Genomic DNA, 23,902 nt, shown 5'->3' with positions numbered 1-23,902 from the left:
GATTGGGTTCCTGATAAAGAGACACTCAGGCAGGGTCAGTTTACCCATTTTCATAAGAAGCGGCAAAATCTAGGATACAGATGTTGATTGATTGAGAGTTGGGAGTCCTTAGTGAAATCTTTCAGGCTTTTGTTTTTCTTTCCTAAATGTTTATAATGGTTTTCCCAAAGGAAAAATTCACTTATGTATTCTGGATGATTATGCTTTTATTTACTTACTAGAGGCCCGGTGCACGAATTTGTTAATGGGTGGGGTCTGGCCCGCCCGCCCTGATGGGATGCGGGAGGTTGGCCAACCAGCCTTGCCCCCGATCTTGGGGTGGGGGGGTCAGTTGGGGAAAGGGGCCACAGGCAGTTGGCAGGCTAGCCCCAACCCCTGATTGAACTCCCAGTCGAACTCCCAGTCGAGGGGACAATTTGTATATTAGGCTATTATTACATAGGATTTTTGTATTCAAAACCTAGAAGTAAAGATATAAATTTTCTGTCATTCTAAGTAGTTAGCAAGTTGTTCAATATCATTTTTATATAGAGAATCTTTACCCACCAGTTTTTACTATCAACTTTATCATGTACCATATTCCTATACACACTTAGGTTTCTGTGTACATTCTGTTCTGTTTCATTGATTTGACTATTCCTGGGTCAGCATCTCACTGTTTTAATTATAGCATTTTCAAAATATGTTTAAATACCTGTTAGTGCATGTCTAATCCTTATCTTTTCAAGTTGGGAGATAATAGTGAGCTTCTTAGAATGTTCTGCATGTGTATGTTACAAATCTACACTGGACTCTTGAGGCAGAGAGGATTGTGGTTTCACTCAGCATGTCTTTTCTTTTGATGCAAACTGTATTGTGTTTTGGCAACTCTTCTTTATAATTTGTAGGATAGGCTTCTCCCTAACCTCATTGTAAATAAAAATTTATTCTTTTTAAAATATTATTTTTATTGTTTAAACCAGCGGTTCTCAACCTGTGGGTCGTGCCCCCTTTGGTGGTCGAATGACCCTTTCACAGGGGTCGCCTAAGACCATCCTGCATATCAGATATTTACATTACGATTCATAACAGTAGCTACATTACAGTTATGAAGTAGCAACGAAAATAATTTTATGGTTGGGTCACAGCATGAGGAACAGTATTTAAAGGGCCAGAAGGTTGAGAACCACTGGTTTAAACTATTACAGATATCCCCATTCCTCCTACCACACCCTCTTTCCTCTGGACATCACCACATTGTTGTCTGTGTCTATGGGTTGTCCATATATGTTCATTGTAATTCCTTTTACCTTCTTTCTGTGTAGGTTTTTTATTTTTTCCTCTCATGCCCTTGGTTTCAGCAAAGGAAGATTTGTGAACCTAGATACCTATATTTCCTAGAGTTAGTTTTTATTTATCTCTAAAATGTAGCCTTTGGCAGGGATTGGTCCTTCTCTGTTAATTTTGCTAGGTCTCCCTAAGATTCAGATCTGTCCTCTTCTAGCAACATTTTCTCCTAGGATAGAATGATTATTTATTGCATTTCATTTGTTTTTTGTTCTTCTTTAACAATATTAATTGCAGTTGTTGGATTTCTGATCTCTCTCCCTTATCCTTTATTTTATCTGTCTACAAAATTTCATCTTTTTTATTGTTTCTTCTGTTATTTAAGTAAGTGTCCTGATTGTATCTGCCACCTTGCAATTTTGTTCTTCTGTGTTACAGATTCTGGATCTTTACTACTTTGCATGCCAAAATTATTTTTGTGATTGTGTTTTCTTTACAGTCTTTTTAAAAGTCTAGTTCTCTTGTTATTTTTACTTGCCTTTTCAGATTATTTTCTTTTAACCTTTTATTTGTTTTTTTTAATTCTACTTTGTACACACAATAGTTTCTAAAACTTCACTTTTTTTCTTGTGATAATTTTTCCCCAAAAATTATTTTCCCTATATGATAAGTCCTCTGTTTTCTACTCTCTCCCTGCAACACAGCAGCTTTTGGGAGGCAAATGGGTGGGGTTTTTTTCTGCTTACCCAAATTGGTATTAGTGAAGCTGTGCATAAGTTTTAGGTTTAACAGGCACTAGCATCTGTCCAGGAAAGGTATAGGTACTTTTCATCGTTATTATCAAGCTTCTAGACCTGAAATTTCTTTATAGCCCCTTTCCTCTTCTCCAGAAACATATTAACTAAAGTTATTTTATGTCTTTGTTTTTCCCTGTAAACCAGTGGTTCTCAACCTGTGGGTCATGACCCCTTTGGGGGTCGAACGACCCTTTCACAGGGGTCGTCTAAGACCACCGGAAGACACATATATAATTACATATTGTTTTTGTGATTAATCACTATGCTTTAATTATGTTCAATTTATAACAATGAAAATACATCCTCATATCAGACATTTACATTATGATTCATAACAGTAGCAAAATTACAGTTATGAAGTAGCAATGAAAATAATTTTATGGTTGGGGGTCACCACAACATGAGGAACTGTATTAAATGGTCGCAGCAATAGGAAGGTTGAGAACCACTGCTGTAAACTAACTTAGAATTCAAAAGTGTTTTATCTAGGATATTCAAATGCTGGAATCTTGTGGAAGAAATAAAGCTATGCAGAACTGAATAATTTGTCCAAGAATACTATTTTCCTTTTTATAATGTAAATTTTTAGAAATTTTCTGTTGTATATTCTTTTTTTAAATATATTTTATTGATTTTTTACAGAGAGGCAAGGAGAGAGATAGAGAGTTAGAAACATCAATGAGAGAGAAACATCGATCAGCTGCCTCCTGCACGCCCCCTACTGGGAATGTGCCCACAGCCAAGGTACATGCCCTTGACCAGAATCGAACCTGGGACCCTTGAGTCCACAGGCCGACGCTCTATCCACTGAGCCAAACCGGTTAGGGCCCTGTTGTATATTCTTGGTAAAAAACAAAAATCAAGAAAAACAAGGTTATGTAAAGTAAAAAGTATAAGTTCCTTTCCGTTTCTCATTCTTCACTCAGTCCAGCTTTGTAAGGCAAGTCGTTACTTAGTGCACCATGCATTATTTCAGGAAGAAGAGTTGGTTTTTCTTTCCCTAAGAAAGAAAAAGTTCATGAGAACTGAATTCCTCGCATTGTCTTTAAAAGGCCAAAGGTTTGGCCAAAACCGGTTTGGCTCGGTGGATAGAGCGTCGGCCTGCGGACTGAGGGGTCCCGGGTTCCATTCCGGTCAAGGGCATGTGCCTTGGTTGCGGGCACATCCCCAGTAGGGGGTGTGCAGGAGGCAGCTGATCGGTGTTTCTCTCTCATCGATGTTTCTGGCTCTCTATCCCTCTCCCTTCCTCTCTGTAAAAAAATCAATAAAATATATTTAAAAAAAAAAAAGCCAAAGGTTTGGCTTTATTTATACATGTTTAGTATGTGCATACATGTGCCTGCCTATCAACATTACCAGTTTTAAATAAATCAGCTGTTTTCTACCTAATGCGTCCCAATCTCAATGGAGAAACTTATAGATTGCTGAGATTCTTCCACATTAACAATTAAAATGTATTCTAAGAAGCATAGTTGACTATCGGTATTCAGTCCTTGGATTCTTAAGCAGAGTGGTGATATATTGGCTCTTTCTGAATAAATCCTTGGTATAACTATCATTTTGCATATAAGTAGGTATAGAAGTAGTGGTAATAATGAAGCTGTGTTTGTGCCAATTTGTGAGTAAGTGTTTACTTTTGCAAGTACCTTCTCTATTGTTAGGTTTGGCCACATAAGTCAGATAGCTGCTGGGCCTACCGTCTTATCAGACTTGCAGGTGTGTTTTACATTAACAGAGATTGGGGATGCAGTTAATTTTATGTAAATTGTACCTCAGTAGAGCTTTTTTTTATTTTTTAACAAATCCCATAGGGAGAGGTTCTCGATTGCCTTCAGGTTGCAGGGCATGTTTCAGAATAGTTTGACCTCAACTTTTCTAGACTTTGTCTCTTCCACTTCTGATATGTGCTTTTCAACTACCCTAACCTACTGACCATCGCTGTGTGCTAAGCCCCATATTTTGTTGCTTTGGCGAATATTCTTCACTCTTACTGAACTGTATTAGGGTTCTCTAGAGAAACAGATGGATTGGACATAAAAAATATATTAAAGGACAGTTATTATAAAGGATTGACACCTCTGATTACAGAGACTGTATCCCATGATCATCCATATGCAAGCTGACCTGAAGGCAAGAATACTGATGGTGTAGTTCCAAACCCAAAAGACTGAGAAACAGGGGAACCAGTAAAGGAAATCCCAGTCCAAATCCAAATGCCCAGGAATCAGGATTGCCAATATCAGAGGTCAAGAGAAGATGGGTTTTCCAGCTCAAGCAGAGAGCATATTTGCCCTTCTTCTGCCTTTTTGTTCTATTCAGGCCTCAACCATTTGGATGACAATCCCCCACACTGATTAGAGCTATCTTTTTTAAAAATATTTTTATTGATTTCATAGAGGAAGGGAGAGGGAGAGAGAGAGAGAAACATCAATGAGGAGAATCATTGATTGGCTGCCCCTGCATGCCTCACACTGCAGATCGAGCCCACAACCCAGGCAGGTACCCTTGGCCAGAATCGAATCTGGAACCCTTTAGTCTGTAGGCTGACACACTATCCACTGAACCACACCAGCTAGGGCTGATTAGGGGTATCTTTACTCAGTTTACCAATTTATATCCTAATCTATGCCACAAAACATTCTCACAGAATAATATTTCACTAGATATCTGGGCATCACTTAGCCAGTCCTGTTGATCTGTAAAATTAACCATCACAGTTTAGTAGGCTGGTGTTGAGAAGTGATCATGAGCAAGCCTATCAAGTTAGGCCTTTAATCCATAATGCTAGTGGTGGTGTTGCTCAGTAGTAGTTAGAAGTAGAAGTAGTTGTAATAATGAAGGTTTTCGTAGTGATTAGAAGAAAATATTTACTGATTGCTTACTAGGTACTGGACACTTATTTATCTGAATTATTTTACTCAGTCGTCACAATAACCCTAGAAAAAGGGAACTATTAATATCCTCACTTTATGGATAAGGAAAATGAAATACACAGAAATTACATAACTTATTACATAACTTATTCAAAATCACAGAACTTATCAGTGGTAGGATTGGATTTCTAATAGGTTGTAGTAACCATTATTGGTGAACAAGTCATTAGTTAAATCTATATTTAAAGGATGGGCTCCTCCGCAAACTCTTGGCTGCCCTAACATCAGCTCTGCCTTGCACAATGGTTATTAAGTATCTGCAGATCAAGATTAGACAGGTAGAGTATAAAGCTCACAACATTTGATATTAACTAGTTTTTCTAAGTTATTTTGTACATTTTTCAGTACCAAAACCAAATGAGAGTATTAGCTTTATCCCTGTTTCTTGCAGTGTCCCACAGGGAAGAGGACTAGTCTATCTAAGGGATAAACAATTGGACACATTTTGGTTTTTTCTCATTGAGAATTTTAACCCTCTTTTGTATTATTGCTAATATATATATATGTATATTATATACATATATATTATATATATATATAATATATTTTACTGATTTTTTACAGAGAGGAAGGGAGAGGGATAGAGAGTTAGAAACATCAATGAGAGAGAAACTTTGATCAGCTGCCTCCTGCACACCTCCTACTGGGGATGTGCCCGCAACCAAGGTACATGCCCTTGACCAGAATCAAATCTGGGACATTTCAGTCTGTAGGCCGATGCTCTATCCACTGAACCAAACCAGTTAGGGCTGCTACAATATTTTTTAAACATATTTATTTTTAGTTGCTTTATTTAACTTTCAGGTCAGATTTCTTTATACTATTATTTTTCAAAGATGTTCACAGTAAAAAAATAATGATCTCTGTTTAGACCTGCTTTTGAAGAACAGTCAGAATTCAGCTGAGTATATGATTCTAGAGCTGATTTGTTAGGTATTATCAAATAGAAAATAAAAGAGATGGAAGTGGAAGAGGATTTCAGAGAATGCATGTAGACTAAGAAGAATTAAATAATTATTATTTTAGTGTTACAGTGAGCATTAAATGAGAACCATAGAATGTTAGCACATTTTAAATGGATAATAAATGCCAATTATTATTTTAAAAGTGACGTGGCTTAGTTAAAAACACAGTGGCTCTTATCTATGTTTCCATGATCTATAGAGATACACACACAAACACACACACACACACAATACTTAGTACTTTATATTTTTTGTGACAGAACTGAAATTTAGATCTCTCAATAACACTGTTCACTACTCTGTGATCTATGCCATATTTGCATTTAATAAGGAGCATTATGCCTTGAATTTTTCTAATGAATACAATGACTTTTATAAAAAGAAAATGGCTAGGAAGGTTAGAGAAAAGTTATAAGCAAATGTTCTCACAAAGTTGCTGAAATAGGAAAGTAAAGGAAATAGCTCTTTTCCTGGACACTTTATCTAATAGAATCATTTTATTTTGGGGAGGATTGACAGATATTTCTCAATCATTTTGGAGGGGAAATTTTAAGTTGACTTTATCTCCAAAGACATGAGAGATTCCTGTTTTGCATTTTTGTTTATTTATTATAGCACCCTTTTAGGACATACTGGGTTGTTTCAGTATGTCTTGAAATATTACATTTGTTTTTATGCGAAACACTATTATATTTCTTTGTAGGTTTCCCAAGTTTGGAAAGACGAGAGTATTAATAATGAAGTCATGTCTCTGAAGTAGTTTCTTCTGTACCTCATATGCTAGGATGGATTTTATTTTATGCCTATTCAGAGAATTTCTATTTAGTTTGTTATTAGTAATTACCCCCCAGTCACTTTCTTCAAATCTATTTTCTAGATAATAGTTCCCTAGTTTATACCTGTATTGTGTATTAGTCTTCCCTAAGTGTATTGTGTTATACATTTTTACATTAAATCTCATCTTAGACCTGTCCTTCCAAATTCCCAAGTTGTCCATATCCATCCATGAACTTGATTGATCTTCCTTTCTTTTCTGTTTCATCCATCCTAGGTTTGTATCATCTGCAAACTTGATCATATTAGAATTTACATTCTCCTCCAGGTCATTAATGAGCATGTTGGATAGACTAGTCCTCTTCCCTGGGGGTCGCTGCTGGATATACTACTGAATATCCTTAGTTGTAACTCTGTTGATCATAATTCATTGTTTCCTTCCCATCATATATTTTTTTATCCACTATTCTATTCTGTTCTCTAGGCAATGGCTGTACCACCTCTGCTTCCCGGGTGCTACTCTCTTTTGTCAATCATCTTTTTCTAAGATACAGATACAAATCATTGTGTTCCCTCATCTACTTATGCCATTCTTTGTTTGTTTTTAAAGACAATCTGGGAAAATACTGTCCTTAAATAGAAATTTCTCAAAAAATTTTCCATCAAACATCAGTGAGTCTTTACAAGTATGTTAAGTGAGAAAACATTTTGGAAGTTTTTTGCATATTAAAGCTGCCTTAGTCTTTACCTTTTCCATGGAAAATGGCGTGTAGTTATTTGGATTGTTAGTAAAAAGAATACTTAATTTCTCCCCAGCTGAGAGGATAACTTAAATGTATGCATTTTTTTTCCTTAATGTGGATTGCATTTTCAGTAAATTATTCTCCTTCAAGGTGGTTTTCCAAACAAGACACACTTCATTTATAATTTTCAGATCATGATGAAGAATCACATGTTTATTTTTCATGTTATATTTTTTCTTTATTTTCAGGAAAAAGAAGAAGTGGAAGGGATATCAGTAGGCGCTATTCTTTCTGACTATCAGCGTGTTCGAGTAGAAAATGTGTAAGAGAACATTAGTTATCCTGTTATTTATATATGCATTTATTTTAAGAATGTGAGTAAATAAAACATATAATTGTATCCAGATAATAAATAAATATGATATCCTATATGCCCATGGAACTATCTGTTTACCTGAGTAACAAAAGTTGCACTTTTATTTTTGTTCTATTCTTATATTACACGTGGATAAAACTCTAACTTACTTACCATAAGGAAAAAAATACATTATTTATAATAAAAAATTGAGGCAAAGCTTTTTAAAGTAAAAAGTATTATTTTTAATTTTTTCTCATTTAAATCAGTACACTCTTTTAATCTCTTTTAACTCCTTATCATTTGTAATAAAAATCAGGAGCTTATAGAGGAATGCAGTAATATCTTAAAGACAAAAAAAAAAAAAAAGAAGCTTATTAAGGACTCTGCCCTTCTTTGGTGCTTAGGATTCAGTTCTTGGCCAAAAGTATTCATGATTGAAATACTTCTATATAAAGTAATTCAACTTTCAAGGAGTTTTCAGGTTGTTTTTCCCCACTCCTTCCCACTCCTAAGGAGTGTAGCACTAGTAAATCACTGTCTGTATGTATAAATACCAAAACAGTTCATTTCATTAATCTATTAAAAAAACATATAAGGTCAAATGATAATATGGATTATTTAATGTTTGGAAAAAATAATACAAATGAATTTATTTTTTCATTTTTAATTTCTTTGAATAATCAAAATATCATATAGAGGCTTTATATGTAATTATATTAGCAAAAAAAGAAAATGTGGACTTCAGTATCTTGGGCAAAACTTAGCCTCTAAATAAATAATTTTGACACTCACAAGGGTAAATAGAAATAAGATAAAGAATGTATATATGTAATGGTTTCGTATCCTTGACAAAGAAATCTTTATATTGGCTCTCATTAAAAACTTGTATATTAATGGACTTGAACACTTAAGTCTAAATTTTTATTTTATTTGTTTCCTCTAATTCCACAATGAATTTAAGTCAGTTAAAAATACAGATTTTAAAAAGTAAATGATAGGACTGCAAGGCAAAGCATAGTTAAAGGTGTAATTTGGGAAATTTTCCTTACCTTCTGCCTGCTTACGTTTAAGAACTGATTTATAGATAGAGCTGAATTCTATATCCCTTAAGCCATACATAGAAATAATATTATTCTCTGCAGCAGAGGACCTAAAAATACACCTCTCCCAAGAAGACATACAAACAGTCAATAGATATATGAAAAGATGTTCAACCTCACTGGCAATCAGGGAAATGCAAATCAAAACTACAATGAGATACCACCTTATACCTGTCAGAGTGGCCATTATCAACAGGACAAACAATAACAAGTGTTGGAGAGGTTGCAGAAAAAAGGGAACCCTCATTCACTGCTGGTGGGAATGCAGATTGGTACAACCACTATGGAAAGCAGTCTGGCAATTCCTCAAAAAATTAAGAATAGAGCTACCATATGGCCCACCAATTTCACTTTTCGGTATATACCCGAAAAACGCGAAATCATTTATATGCAAAGACATATGCTTCCCAATGTTCATTGCAGCATTATTCACGGTGGTCAAAACATGGAAATATCCAAAGTCTTGCGATAGAGTACTGGATAAAGAGGATGTGGTACATATACACAATGGAATATTACTCAGCCATAAGAAAGGATGAAATAGCATCATTTATAGCAACATGGATGGACCTTGAGAACATTATGCCAAGTGAAATAAGTCAGAAACAGCTAAGAACCATGTTTTCATTCATGTGGGCTATAAAACTGAAACTTAGGAACACAAATAGCAGTATGGTGGTTGCCGGGGGTTGGGGGGAGAAGAGAGTCCTCCTATGGGGTGACAGAAGACTTGACTTTGGGTGGTGGACACATGGTGCTATATATAGATTTTGTAACTTAGAAATCCACACATGAAACCTATATGTTCATGTTGACCCATGTCACCCCAATAAAATTTAATTCAAAAAAAAAGAAAGAATATTACTCTCTGCAGTTTTTAGGTCACCCTCTCTGAGAATTATTTAGTTTACAAATCTGTGTTTTTCTTAATATATTTTTATTGATTTCAGAGAGGCAGAGAAAGAGAGAGATAGAAACATCAATGATGAGAGTGAACCATTGATCGGCTGCCTCCTGCACGCCCCCCACTGGGGATCAAGCTCGCAACCCCGGCATGTGCCCTTGACTGGAATCGAACTGGAACCCTTCAGTCCGCAGGCCGACACTCTATCTACTGAGCCAAAACAAAAATCTTTATTTTTTAATAAGTTCAAACCCACGTGGTTTAATGGGTAGCCAAACTGTAGATAGTGCTGACATCTATTGATGAAAGTCAAAAAGCTCAATGTGCTAATGTGAAAATGTGCTAATGATTAGGGGGCTATATGGAAGAAGCGCCCATAGTATTCTAATGGATAGAGGAAATATTTTTCTCAAAATGCAGTCTCAGGAACATTTAAACACATGATTAAAATGCCCAGACTTTATAATATGAAGCATATCTGCAACAATTTTATTCTTGAAATTTTTAAAGCATTGGTCTACAAACTCAGTTTTGAATTAGCCTATTGGGAATTAGTCTATCTTCAGTTTGTAGTTTGTGTTGCATCATTATATTTTCAAGATATAATGCATTTAAAAAATGTCACTAGCTCAAATGCAACAGCGATTTACAGAGGAAATGTATTTGAGGCATGGTATTTTGAACTGTTAAAAAATTTAACTAGGTAAAGAATTTTGACATAAGTCTACAAATAGTCAACAGATTATGAATATTAAAGCAACAGTCAAGAATTTTGAAAAAAGGACAGAAAGGAATGAATTTTTTTCAATTAAAAAAATCTCAGCTAAAAATGGTAGAGACTAGTTTGACTATTAGGCATTGAATATTGGTGAGGACAGCAAGAAATGTAATGCTTGTGTTACATCATTAGTTTCAGTTTCATCGTTTTTTTATTAACTGCCTCAGCATAGTGCTGTATGCTCTGGGACATTTTACAAAGGAAAATTATATAAAACAGTCTCTACAGTAAGGAAGATAGTTTTTTTTCTTTGAAAGTCAGGGTTTATGTACATGAAAAAAGTAGTGATATATTTTTTAAATATACTTTTATTGATTTCAGAGAAGAAGGGAGAGAGTTAGAGAAATAGAAACATCAATGATGAGAGAGAATCACTGACCGGTTGCCTCCTGGACGCCCCTCATTGGGGACTGAGCCTGCAACCAGAATCGAACCTGGGACCCTTCAGTTCGCAGGCTGATGCACTACCCAGTGAGCCAAACCAGCTGGGGCAAAAGTAGTGATATTTTTAAGGCCATGGATGAGTAAATGACCAAACATGTGGTACATTTACTAAGTTTGGAATTTTTGGAGAAAAAGATCAGTGTGGGCTAGTCAGCCAGGTAATCTTACAGACATTAGAGATGGTGGGTTTTAGAGCTAAATTTCTTGTTTGAAATCTAATCTCAGCCACTTATTGTGTGACATGGGCAAGTTGCTTGGCTTTGACTACCATTTTTTGAATATTTTATCTGAGCATTGTACTACATTCATTATATTACTTTTAATCAATTATGGTCCTTGAGAAAATGATATTTACACAAATGTATGAAGCAAGAGAAGGTAGGGAGCCTAGTTAGTATTAGGCAAGAGTGAGCAGGGTAGGGGTGGCAACTGGAGTGAGGGGAGAGTAGTAGGAAATAAGGTGTGAAAGCTAACCAGGCTGAGGTCCATGTAGTTCAGTGCAATAACTTTTACTGAGTGATGAAGAGGGTTTTGAGCAGAGGAATCTCATGATCCATTTATGTTTTAAAAGGATCACACTGGCTGCTGTATGAAAACTGATTTTAAATGGGCAAGGACAGAAACAGAGAATGAGGTTTGAAGGCATTAACATGAGAGATAATGGTGCCCCAGACCGGGTCATAGTAGTGGTAATGGTGAGAAGTGATCATATTCTGCATTGTGGTAGACTGCATGAGGAATGTGAAGAAAGGAGTAAAGGATTACTACACTTTCTAATCTTATAATTGTATTAAGAACTTTGAAAGAAAATGTCTTTGTTCCTATTTATGAACTAGGAAACTAAAGACTTATAGCTTAGTTTTGACTTGCTGAAGTCACATAGTTGGTGAGTGCAGAAGTAGGTTTCAAACCCAGATTTGTCCTGACCCCAAAACCCATATTCATTTTACTGCACCATAATTTAAAATATGTAGTACAATACTTCAATATATTACACAATTTGTTCTGTTTATTTTCTTTTCACAGAGTCAAATTATTTTTAAAAATTTCAGTTAGTAGATAAAAATAGTTCATGTAACCATAGGTATTGTAAATTTAACCAACATGATTATTTTATTAGGCTAAATTTATTTGCCTACTTTGCATATGCTTTACAATTTTGATACCCAAGAAGTTCTAAAAACAAAGGTAATTATCCATTGACATTGGAAGCTTTTTGCATAGATTATTAAACTTACAGAGAGTCTTACTCAAATTAATACTTATAATCTGCCTGGAGATTTTATTTTTATCTGTTTATGCATAGCATATGGAAATTAAATAATATTTTTGTTGTATATATAAACTCTATTATACAAAAAATGTTTTTAAAAACCTTTTATATACTAAAATCCTTGAGAGATGCATTATGTATAAAATCAAAGTAATGGATATAAGTATGGAACATTAAGATATCATCTGATTTTTTATTTTTTATTTTATAGGTGTAAAAGGCTTAATCTTCAGCCTTTAGCTTACCTTTGGCAGAGAAACCAGGAAGATTTGCTCCGAGAGATGATAGCATCTAACATTCAGGCGATCATCATCAAAGTAGCAGCTTTGGGTATGTAGCCAGACTCAAAAGGGAGCTCTGTCTGTTACCACACATATGATGAGTTCACTAATAAGCAGTTACAGCAAACAAGGAAGAATGATTTAGAATATAGAAATGAGGAGTCACAGAAAGTTGAGTGAGGGTAACTTTTAAAATGGGCTTTTGACCATTTACCAAAGTAATTAATAGTGAGCCTCATCATTTTATTTTTAAATATATAACTGCCTCTAAAACTGGTATTGCATATGGACTTTTAAGTTCTTTCTGTAGGATTTGGAATTCGGGTTCATAGGGTACAGGAAATACAGGTTGAATTTTTAACCTTTCAAAAACTATATTTGGCACAACACATGATATTTTCCTTGTATTTTGTTAACATTTTAATAATGTTAAAATAGAATTATTGGCTTTGTTTGTGATATCAGAAATAAGCAGAGTAGTGGATTTTTGTTGGGGTTGGTAAGAAAATGATATTTGAGAAGATGCCATTTGATCAGTTACCATAGACACAATGTAGTAGGCAGGTGGTAATCTGATTCAAATATGGCCATTACACATGAACACATTAATTTGTTTTGCATTTTTATAATTATATTCATTTTCAAGAAACCATAGGGTTTGAGCCCAATACATTTATTTCATGAACCTATTACAGGAAATGCCCTGGAGCCTCGGGCTTCTCAAAGTCTAAATCATTTGAGAGTGTTTACTTTTATGATCTCTGAAATAACGAGGTCTCAAGCTGTGGAATATTTACAAATAAATTCACATTTTAAACAGCATTAAAAGGAAGATCCCATAATATTTCTCCTTGGTCAATACCGAGCTACTCTTTTCTTGTTAAAGTCAAGGTCTCGTCTTTAGTAGAAAGCCTTATTTAGAGAATCTGCAGTTGATAAAAAGAGAAAGATTGAAGTGTGTTGTGTTCTTATTTTTGAGAAAATGTTGCTGAGCAACTCTTATGATTGGAGTTCTCACTATAGGTATATCTGTAATATAATTTTCTATATGAATCTATATAGAGTATGGTCTCTCTCTTGGATTTTCTAAGATTGCCTACTTCTGTAATGATTTTTATGTGACATCTCACTGGACAGTACACACTTAATCCCTTTTCCTACTAGAGAATGGATAGGATTAGAACCCACAGAGAACCTGCCTCATTAGAAAGACAGCTAAAGAATATGACCTTGCTACTTTGATTATAGCATGTAACTGATACTGTATGTCTTTTTAGTTGTATGTGTGGATGTGTGTGTACCTCTAGGTAGGGGTCAGAGATGTTAATAAATTGTATTAAACATTAGGGTAAAGTATAAAACTGAGCTAATGTTTTCTTGGCCTCTCGAAGACAAAAGTATAGATTTAAATTTTTCCTGTTAATCCTCACCTGAGGATATTTTTCCATTGATTTTTAGAAAGGGTGGAAGGAAGGGAGAAAGACAGAAGGAAACATAGATGTGTGAGAGACACCATTGATTGGTTGCCTCCCACACACGCCCTGACCAGGGCCTGGGATCAAGCCTGCAACCGAGGTACTTTGACCAGATCAAACCTGTGGCCTTTTGACCAGAATCAAAACTGGGACCCTTCAGTCCATGGGCTGATGCTCTATTCACTGAGCCAACCCGGCTAGGGCATAGATTTAATTTTAACACTTACAGCACATAGTTTCTATTGCTTACCTATAGGTATGCAAAGATGAAAGTTATTCTGAAGAACAGTATTAAAGGTTTGTTGAATGGTACCTATTTTCTAAAGAGGCAGAAAAATATAAAAGATGCATTACAGGCTCCCATCTTTTTTTGGTCCTTTTAAAGTTTTCAGAAAAGGTTTAAGCCAAAAATGGGAGAGGGATTCAGCAAAGTTTTTTGGCCCTTTATCTTATGGAATGGTCTCAGAAAAGGATTGATTCTACATGAATTATACAAATATATTTCTGATAATTGTGTTACATAACCTTGGTGTCGGCGGGCTCGGTGAACTCTTGAAATTTTTACATAATAGCTTAATATTTTACAGGTGTCTGGTTTTTAGACTTATTTAAAGAATCATTTGAACATTGGATTTAAGAACAGTCCTGCCTTTTAGAAATATTTACTTTTAATTATATGAGTATTGAAAACATTTTTGCTATATAATGTTAAATTTTCATAGATCAAGAAAAGCTTCCATGTGTTTTCTAGTCTCTCCTCTCCCACCAAGTACTTCATTTCCCAGGGATATACACCAGAGTTGATGACTGATCACCTTCCTAGATCACATTTATTTTTGGCACATGTATATGCATGTGTAGAAATATTATTATTGTTTTATAGGTTTTCTAATACTATACGAATGGTATCTTAAGTCTGTATTGATTGGGAACTTGCCTTTTTTTACTCAACATATCTTGGAGATTTTTTTCTATGTCAATAAATATAGATCTACCTCATGTTTTATCTTTAAGTAATATTTTATTGAAGTGTAGCATAAATGCAAAAAATTGAACAAATTCTTAGTAAATAGCTAAGAATTGATGAATTTGATGAAATTTGATGCATTTCCACATAGTGAAAATAACTATGTAATCAACACCCAAATCCAGATATGTGGCATTTCTGATATCCTCCTAGTCAGTATTTTCCAAAGGTAAAAGCTCTCCTGACACTTAAAGCTGTAGGTTAGTTTTTCCTGTTGTTCAATTTAATATGATTGAGCCAACCATACACAGTTGTGTCTGGCTTCTTTGGCTCAACATTATGTTTATGAGATTAATCCACATTATTGAATAAAGCAATCATTTGTTTACTTCTCATTATGGTATGGAGGTCCATTGTAGGAATGTACCACAATTTAATTGTCCAATTTACCACTGATGATATGTAGGTAGTTTCTAGTTTAGTGCTATTACAGTGGTGCACTCTGAAACATTTTGGTCAACAACGGGCCACATATGCAATGATGGGCCTAAAAGATTGTAACGGAGCTGAGAAATTCCTATGGCCTAGTGATGCATAGCCACCATAATGTAGCAAAATGCATTACTTGTGTGTGAGATACAGGTGTAAACAAACCCACTGTGTTGCCAGTTGTATAAAAGTACAGCACATACAATGATGTACAGTACATAATTCTTGATAATTATAATAAATGGCTGTTACTATATTTATTATACTATTTATGTATTTATCATACTATACTTTTTATTATTATTTAGAGTGTACTCTTTCTATTTATTAATAAAAGTTTGTTTTTAGCAGTAGCCTTGTACATCTCATGCTGACTACATCTCTTGATTGCAAATTTTCTATTTTGCTTGATTTAATCTGGTGTTGTTTTATATAGTAACAGGCTGTACAGGCTTGTAGCCTAGGAACAGTAGACTGTACCATGTAGCCTAAGTGTGTATAGGCTGTGCCATTTAGGTTTGTGTAATGTTTGCACAATGAAGAAATCACCTAATGATGCATTTCTCAGAACATATCCATGTCATTAAGTGGCACATGACTGTAAAAATAGTGCTATGAACACATGAGGTCATCTTGTACATTTTCTGCCCAAGATCTAGATTTCTAGTTTTCATTTTTTTCAAAGTGCCCAGATTTCTTTTAATATGAATATATATATATATATATGTATAATCTGTTTAACAATTAGGACTCTATGGAAAATAATAAAATCTTGGGGAATAATTATTGTCATGGATTATTAGAATTAACAATCAGGAGGCCATATCACTGTTTTGGACATTGTTGAGTGTACAGGATTATTTGGGTTAAGCAGATGAATGGTATAAGTGTTTTCTCTATGCTTCTGACCTGCAACAGTGGGCAAAGGCTTTGATTTGGTGCTTATACCCTGAGAGGAGTAAGTGCCTTACTCCTTCCCCAAACTACAAATGGAATTTTTAAAAATAAGAATAAGAATGATCCAAGTGCAAGTAACCCTATACAGAGGGAGACATAATTTAATGTTGCTGGCACAAATGATGACATGATGGGAGTAGGTCATGAGAACCTTTCTCTTGGGAAGCTGCAAGAATGCTCAGGGGCAGTAACAGATCTGCTGTCTTAGTCACCGTGCATAAGGCTGTATGGTGGAAAAAGTTCTGAGCCATCTAAAAGAAAGAAGGCACAAAGGAGAGAAATAAAAAGTGGAAGGAGAGCAGATAACTGGCTCAACTGGGTGAAGTTGTTTAGATGGCTTCCTAGAAAAATGGAAAGAAAAAATAGGAAATTGATGGAATTGCCACTAAGGATTTACTAAAGCCTTATTATGTTTTAGGAGATAGGAGAGGCATTCTGGAACCACCTTTTAAAACTTTTTAGCAAATTCACTCTATCTGTCCTAATCTGGAGGAGTTCAGCCCAATTGTGAGGATCAAAGGGGGAATGGAAAATAAACAATGGGCTGAATTTGTTCTCTCAGTTTAGCCAAAGAATCTGAAAACAACAACAACAACAACACAAAAAACAAACAAACAAACACAAAAAACCCCACAACTTCTTAGGATTGTTAGATACTGGGCTCAATGAACAGCAATCCCTAAGGAAGTTAGGGACTGAACACCAAAAGACTCAAAGGTGAAACTTGTAGTGTATAGAGATGCTGTAGTGCAGAAAACCAAAGTAGGACTAAGGTTAAGAATTAAGGAGAGGGTGACATCAGCATCATGCAGAGTGACATGATCCCTTTGTCTCTCCCCTTCAACCTACAACTAGTGGGGCATCTATAACCCAACAAAGGTTCCTCTGCTCAACACACTAGTACGCCTGAGAAACTCATACATCTAGATCTGAAGATGAACGAATTGGAATGCATTGGGGAAGCTGAATGGGGGGAATGACAGGGATGGAGCCCATGATCCTGGTTCCTTGGCTACCATGGCTGAGAATATAGTGCCAGTGAACAAGATGGGGTCCACAACTCTGGACCCTCACCACAAACCCCAGCAAAAGAAAAGGAGGGTAGCAGTGGTCTCTAGCTCCCTCCTCTGACTGTAGCAGTGCCCTCAGCAGAGATCCAGGTAGCAGCAGCAGAGATGATGCAAGTGACTACGGCCTCCTGGCCACAGTGGTCCCAGCAGCCATAGGGAACCAGGCAGGAATGGCAGTGGTGCCCTAAGACTAGCTCTTCCCCCACCCTTCCTATACCCCACCATGTCAGGGACCCCGGCAGAGATACTCTGATCAGTGACACCCAGCACTGCAACAACAGTGGCAGCAGCAAGGCACAGGCAACACCATTAAGAGAAACCAAAAGCTTGCACTATAGAGTCACCTATTGGAAGACAAAAAAAAGGTCTCTGATTACCAGCCTGCTGAATTGTTAAAATAAAAACAATATCTAAATAAGAAAGGTGTCTTCTGTTTCTAGTGCCTCAGCAGATTAACCCATCCACCAAGGACCACGAACAACCATGGTAGCATGGTATCACAAAAAGAAAAGATAATTCTTCAGAAGCCAAACTCAAAGTCATAAAAGATTGTGATCGTTTATGATAGATAATTCAAAAATACCTGTCATAAAGAAACTCAGTAAGTTAAAAGAAAACTCAGAAAGGCAGTTCGATGAGCTCATTAAAGTTAATGAACAGGCCCTGGCCAGGTGGGCTCAGTAAGTTGGATCATCATCTCATACATCAAAAGGTTGCAGGTTTGATTCCAAGTCAGGACACATACTTAGATTGCTGTTAGGGCGTGTAGGGGAGGCAACTGATTGATGTTTGTCTCTCACATCAATGTCTCTCTCTCTCTCTCTCTCTCTCCCCCCCCCTTCCTCCTCCACCTCCTCCTTCTCCTTTTTCTCCTCCATCTTCTCCCTTTCTATCTCTGGAATCAATTTAAATAATGCCATATCCTTGGGTAAGCATTGAAAAAAAAAAATGAACAGAAGAGATTGAAACTATAAAAAAGAGCCAAATAAATTCTGGATCAGAATCCTATATAATAAAGAGGTACTATGCAAATTGACCATCACATCCTTGCACAAGATGGCCATTCCCATGTGGTCACAAGAAGACTGGCAAGGGAGGGCAGTTATGGGCGATCAGGACAGCAGGAGAGGGCAGTCAGGGGCAACCAGGCCTGCAGGAGAGGGAAGGCAGTTGGGGGGGACCAGGCTGGCAGGGGAGAGCAGTTAGGGGTGACTGGGCTGGCAGGGGAGGGCAGTTGGGGGCAACTAGGCCTGCAGGGGAGGGCAGTTGGGGGCGACCGGGCCGGCAGGGGAGCAGTTAGGCGTCAATCAGGCTGGCAGGGGAGTGGTTAGAGGGTGATCAGGCTGGTAGGAAGAAGCGGTTATGGGCAGTCAGGCAGGCAGGCAAGAAGTTGGGAGCCAGCAGTTCTGGATTGTGAGAGGAATGTCCAAGATTGGAGAGGGTGCAGGCTGGGCTGAGGGAACCCCCACCCCCCAGTGCACAAATTTTGTACACTGGGCCTCTAGTTACTGAATAAATGAGATGATGAATGCATTAGAAATAATTGGAAATAGATCAGATCATATGGAAAGAGAATCTGCAAGCTCAAAGACAGATATCTAGGACTGATTCAGGTAGTAAAGGAAAACTAAAATTCTTTTTAAAATGAAAGATCTATACAAGAGTATTCTGACTCCATTAGAAAGGGCAACATAAGGATAATGGGTATCCCAGAAGGAGAAGAGGGAGAAGGAAATAGAGAGCCTATTCAAAGAAATATAGATGGGCACCTTCCAAATCTAGGGATGGAACTGGGCAAGAAGCTAACAAGACACCTAATTATCTCAACACACACACACACAAAAAACCTTTTGCAAGATACAATATATTAAAACTGTCAAAAGTTAATGATTAAAAAAAAAAAAAGAATTCTCGAGATAGCCAGAAAAAGAATTAAAAGAGAGTAAGCTACAAAGGAAACCCCATAAGAATATTATCAGGTTTCTCAGCAGAAATTCTGTAAACCAAGGAAGAGTAGAATGATATAGTCAAAATATTGAAAGATATTAACCAACAACATGAATACGCTACTTAGTAAAGTTATCCTTCAGATATAAGGAGAAATAAAAGCTTCCCCAAACAAAAGCTGAGGGATTTACCATCATAAAACCTGTATTATAAGAAATGTTTTAAGGTGCTCTTCTACCTGAAACAAAAAGACAAAAGCATACAAAACTTTGAGTAAAGTGACAAACAAGCAAAAATTGCCACTCTGCTTTAGAATAGGATGCTAAACATTCAATTATAACATAAAGGTTAAAAGGTAAAAAACATTAAAAATAATTATAGCTACTTCATTTGAGTAACAGGTATACAACATAAAAAGGAATAATTTGTGACAACAAAAACATAAAAGGGGAGTATGGAAAGGACAGAACTTGAATAGGCAACTGAAGACAAGTTGCTATCAGAAGATACAGGATGACTTTATCTATGAGACATTTTGAACAAACCTTATGATAACCACAAAACAAAAATACAGAGCTGAGACACGGAACATCATACAGAGGAAATGGAGGGAAAAAAATCATATAAACCCATCAAACTAAAGTAGCAGATGGTCACAAGGGAAAAGAAACAATGGAGATACAGAGCAATCAGAATGTGAAAGATTAAATGGCAGTAGTAAATCCCCATCAATAATCACCCTAAATGTAAATGGACTGGATTCACCAATCAAAAGGCTCAGAGTAGCTGGATGAAAAACAAAACAAAACAAAAAAGACCCAACTATATGCTTCCTTCAGTAGACTTACTAGTACCTTAGCTCCAATGACAAACAGGCTCAACGGGAAGGGATGGAAGATGATACTCCCAGCAAATAGGATCCAGAGAAAAATGGTGTAACATGCTTATATCAGACAATATAGTAAGAAGAGACATAAATGTACATATAATTATAAAGGGGATAAGCCATCAAGAATGGATTACATTTATTAATATATGTGTATTCAGCTTAGAAGCACCAAAATATGTAAAGCAGTTACCAATAGAGCTAAAGGGAGAAATACTAGTAGACAGCAACATAATAATAGAAGATTTCAACACCCTACTCACAACAATGGATAGATCATCTAGAAGGAAAGTCAACAAGGAAATGTTGGCCTTCAATAACACATTAGACTATATGGACTTAATAGGTATTTTCAGAACTTTCCATTTCAAAGTGACAGGTTTCACATTCTTAAGTGTACATGGAACATTCTCAAGAATAGACTATGTTGGGACAGAAAAAAAGCCTCAATAAATTAAGAAGATTGAAATATCAAGCATCTTTTTCAACCACAATTGTATGAAACTAGAAATTAATTACAAGAGGAAAGGTAGAAAAGTCACAAACATGTGGAGATTAAGCAACATCAAAAACTATTGCTTCAATATAGAAATAGACGAAGAAATAAAAAGATACAGAGACAGATGAAAATATGACATACCAAAATCTTTGGGGTACAGCAAAAGCAGTACTAAGGGAAGTTTAGTACTTCCCTAAAGAAACAAGAAAAATCTCAAACAATCTAACATCACACCTTAAGGAACGAGAAATAGAAAAACAAAGCCCAATTTCAGTAGAAGGAAGGAAATAAAAAACAGTGAAATTAAATAAAGACTAAAATGACAACATTAATGAGCCCAGCCGGTGTGTCCCAGTGGTTGAGTGTCAACCTATAAACCAGGAGGTAATGGTTCAATTTCTGGTCAGGGCACATGCCCAGGCTCAATTCCCAGTAGGGGGCATGCAGGAGGCAGCCAGTGAATGATTCTCTCTCAGCATTGGTATATCTGTGTCTCCTCCCTCTCTGAAATCAATAATATATAAAAAGAACGTTAATGAAACAGAAAGCTGATTCTTTGAACACATAAATAAAATTGACAAACTCCTAACTAGACTCATAAAGGAAAGGAGAAAAACTCAAATAAATAAAATCAGAGATAAAAGACAATTTATAAACAATACCATAGAAATGCAAAGGTTGTCCATTTGGTGGCACTATGTAAGGCTAAGTGCTACCAAATGGACAACCTAGAAGAAATGCATAAATACTTATAATCATACAACCTTCTTAGACTGAATCATGAAGAAATAGAAAACCTGAAAAGAATGATCACTTGTATGGAAATAGAACAGTAATCAAAAACCTCCTCTCGAAAAATAAAAGTCCAGGACCAGATGGCTTCACTGGGGAATTCTATCAAATATTCAAAGATTTGATACCTAGCCTTCTCAAACTCATCCAAAAAATTGAAGGGAGGCAGTGCTTTCTAACTCAATGAGGCCAACATTTCTCTGTTGCCAAAACTAGACCAAGAAAACACAAAAGAAAATAACAAGGCCACTATCTCTGATGAATATTGATGTAAAAATCCTCAATAAAATATTAGCAAATCAAACACAACAATACATTAAAGGGATAATATCACTATTAAGTGGAATTGATTCTAGGGTTGCAAGGAAGGTTCAACATTTGCAAATCAATCAGCGTGCTTGAGGACATTAACAAAATGAAGGATAAAAATCTGATAATCTCAATGGATGCAGAAAAAGTATTTGAGAAGCTACAACCTTAATTTATGATAAAACTCAATAACATGGCAATAGAAAGAAAGTACTTGCACATAATAAAGGCCATATATAGCAAATCCACAGCTGACATCATATTTAATGCTTAAAAACTGAAAGCTTTTCCCCTAAGATCAGGAATAAGACAAGGTTGACCATTCTCACCATATTTATTGAACACTAGAGGCCCAATGCACAAAATTCGTGCAAGAGTAGGCCTTTGCAGCCACTGCGGCTGCCTGGATTCCTCCCTTGCAGCCGCGGTGGCTGCCTCGATCTGCGGCTGCAGCCCCGGCTTCGTCTGGAAGGTCCTCTGGAAGGATGTCCGGTCTAATTAGCATATTACACTTTTATTATTATAGATAGTCCTGGAAGTATTAGCAATACTTAATTAGCTAGAGCAATTAGATAAGAAAAATAAATACCAGTAAAAGACATCCAAAATGGAAAGGCAGTATAAATTCACTATATGCAGATGACATGATTTTATATATTTAGAAAACCCTAAAGACTCCAACAGGGGAAAAAATAGTAGAAATAACAATTACAGTAAAGTTGCAGGATACAAAATCAGTATAAAAACCTGTTACATTTTTTGAGAAGTGGTGCAAGCTTATTGTTAATCTTTTCTCTTTTCTTCACATGTATCCTATTTTCCATTTTATACTGATACATTTGTCCCCCCGGGAGAACTTGTAGAGTTCAGGAAGGTGCACCCATCTGGAATGACAGGGAAGAGGTGGCCCCTCCAAAGACTGCTACCTCTTCAGGGAGTTATCCAAGGTCCTTCTCTCACTTGGCAGATATGAACTCCTAACGAAATGTTGGCCAGAAGGTCAGGGTCCCTGTTGAGCTCGTCCACAGCATATTTCAGAGCCAAGGACTGCTAGTAGTGTTGTGGAGCCACCATCATTTACACAGATGCAGAAATACAAGACATTGCCATTAGCAGACTTCCCTTTCCTTCCTGAGGCACTGAGATTCCAGGGCCAGCCAACCACACAGAGTGGCGCTCTGTTTCATTTTTACATACTAACAAGGAACTATCAGAAAGAGAAATGAGGAAAACAATCCCAGTTATAATTACAACAAAAATAATTAAATACCTAAGAATGAACTTCACAAAGGAGATGAAAGACCTTTACACTGAAAACTACAAGGCATTGTTGAAAGAAATTGAAGACACAAAGAAATGGACAGATATTCCTGTTTCTGGAATAGAAGAATTAGCATTGTTAAAACGTTTATATTACCTAAAATAATCCACAGATTCAGTGTAATTCCTATCAAAATCCCAATGATATTTTTTAACAGAAATAGAACAAAAAATTCTCAAATTTGAATGGAACCCCAAAAGACCCCGAAGGGCGAAAGCAATCCTCAGAAAAAAAAAGCCGGGGGTATCACACTCTCAGATTTCAAACTCTAGTGCAAAGCTATAGTAATCAAAACAGTAAGGTACTGACAGAAAAACAGACACGCAGGCCAGTGGAACAGAATTAAAATCACAGAAATAACTCCATATGTATATTGGCAACTAAAGGTCACACAAGCCAAGCATAGAAAACGGAAAAAGGGTAGTCTGTTCAGAATTAAATTAGACCACTATTTTTACACCATGCATAAAAATTAATTCAAAATGGATTAAAGACTTGAATGTAAGACCTGAAATAATAAAATACATGAAACGAAACCTAGGCATTAAGTTTCTGGCCATCGGACTCATTGTGA

The 23,902-nt window shown here is 36.1% G+C and overlaps 1 protein-coding gene across 2 annotated transcripts in view; it reads left to right on the top strand.

The window, feature by feature from the left end:
* Positions 1-23,902, top strand: part of DPH6 (diphthamine biosynthesis 6) — a 180,691-nt gene that overhangs the window by 89,198 nt on the left and 67,591 nt on the right. For both annotated transcript variants that reach the window (XM_036296618.1, XM_036296629.1), the window contains exons 4-5: positions 7,727-7,800; positions 12,547-12,665. In XM_036296618.1, coding sequence (XP_036152511.1) covers positions 7,727-7,800; positions 12,547-12,665 — 193 coding nt within the window. The remainder of the gene's footprint in view (positions 1-7,726; positions 7,801-12,546; positions 12,666-23,902) is intronic.

Source organism: Myotis myotis, unplaced genomic scaffold (assembly GCF_014108235.1).
Source record: "Myotis myotis isolate mMyoMyo1 unplaced genomic scaffold, mMyoMyo1.p scaffold_m19_p_1, whole genome shotgun sequence".
NCBI classification, from domain to species: Eukaryota; Metazoa; Chordata; class Mammalia; order Chiroptera; family Vespertilionidae; genus Myotis; species Myotis myotis.
The sequence above is the reverse complement of the archived record's forward strand: the minus strand, read 5'-3'. Positions and strand labels throughout refer to the sequence as shown.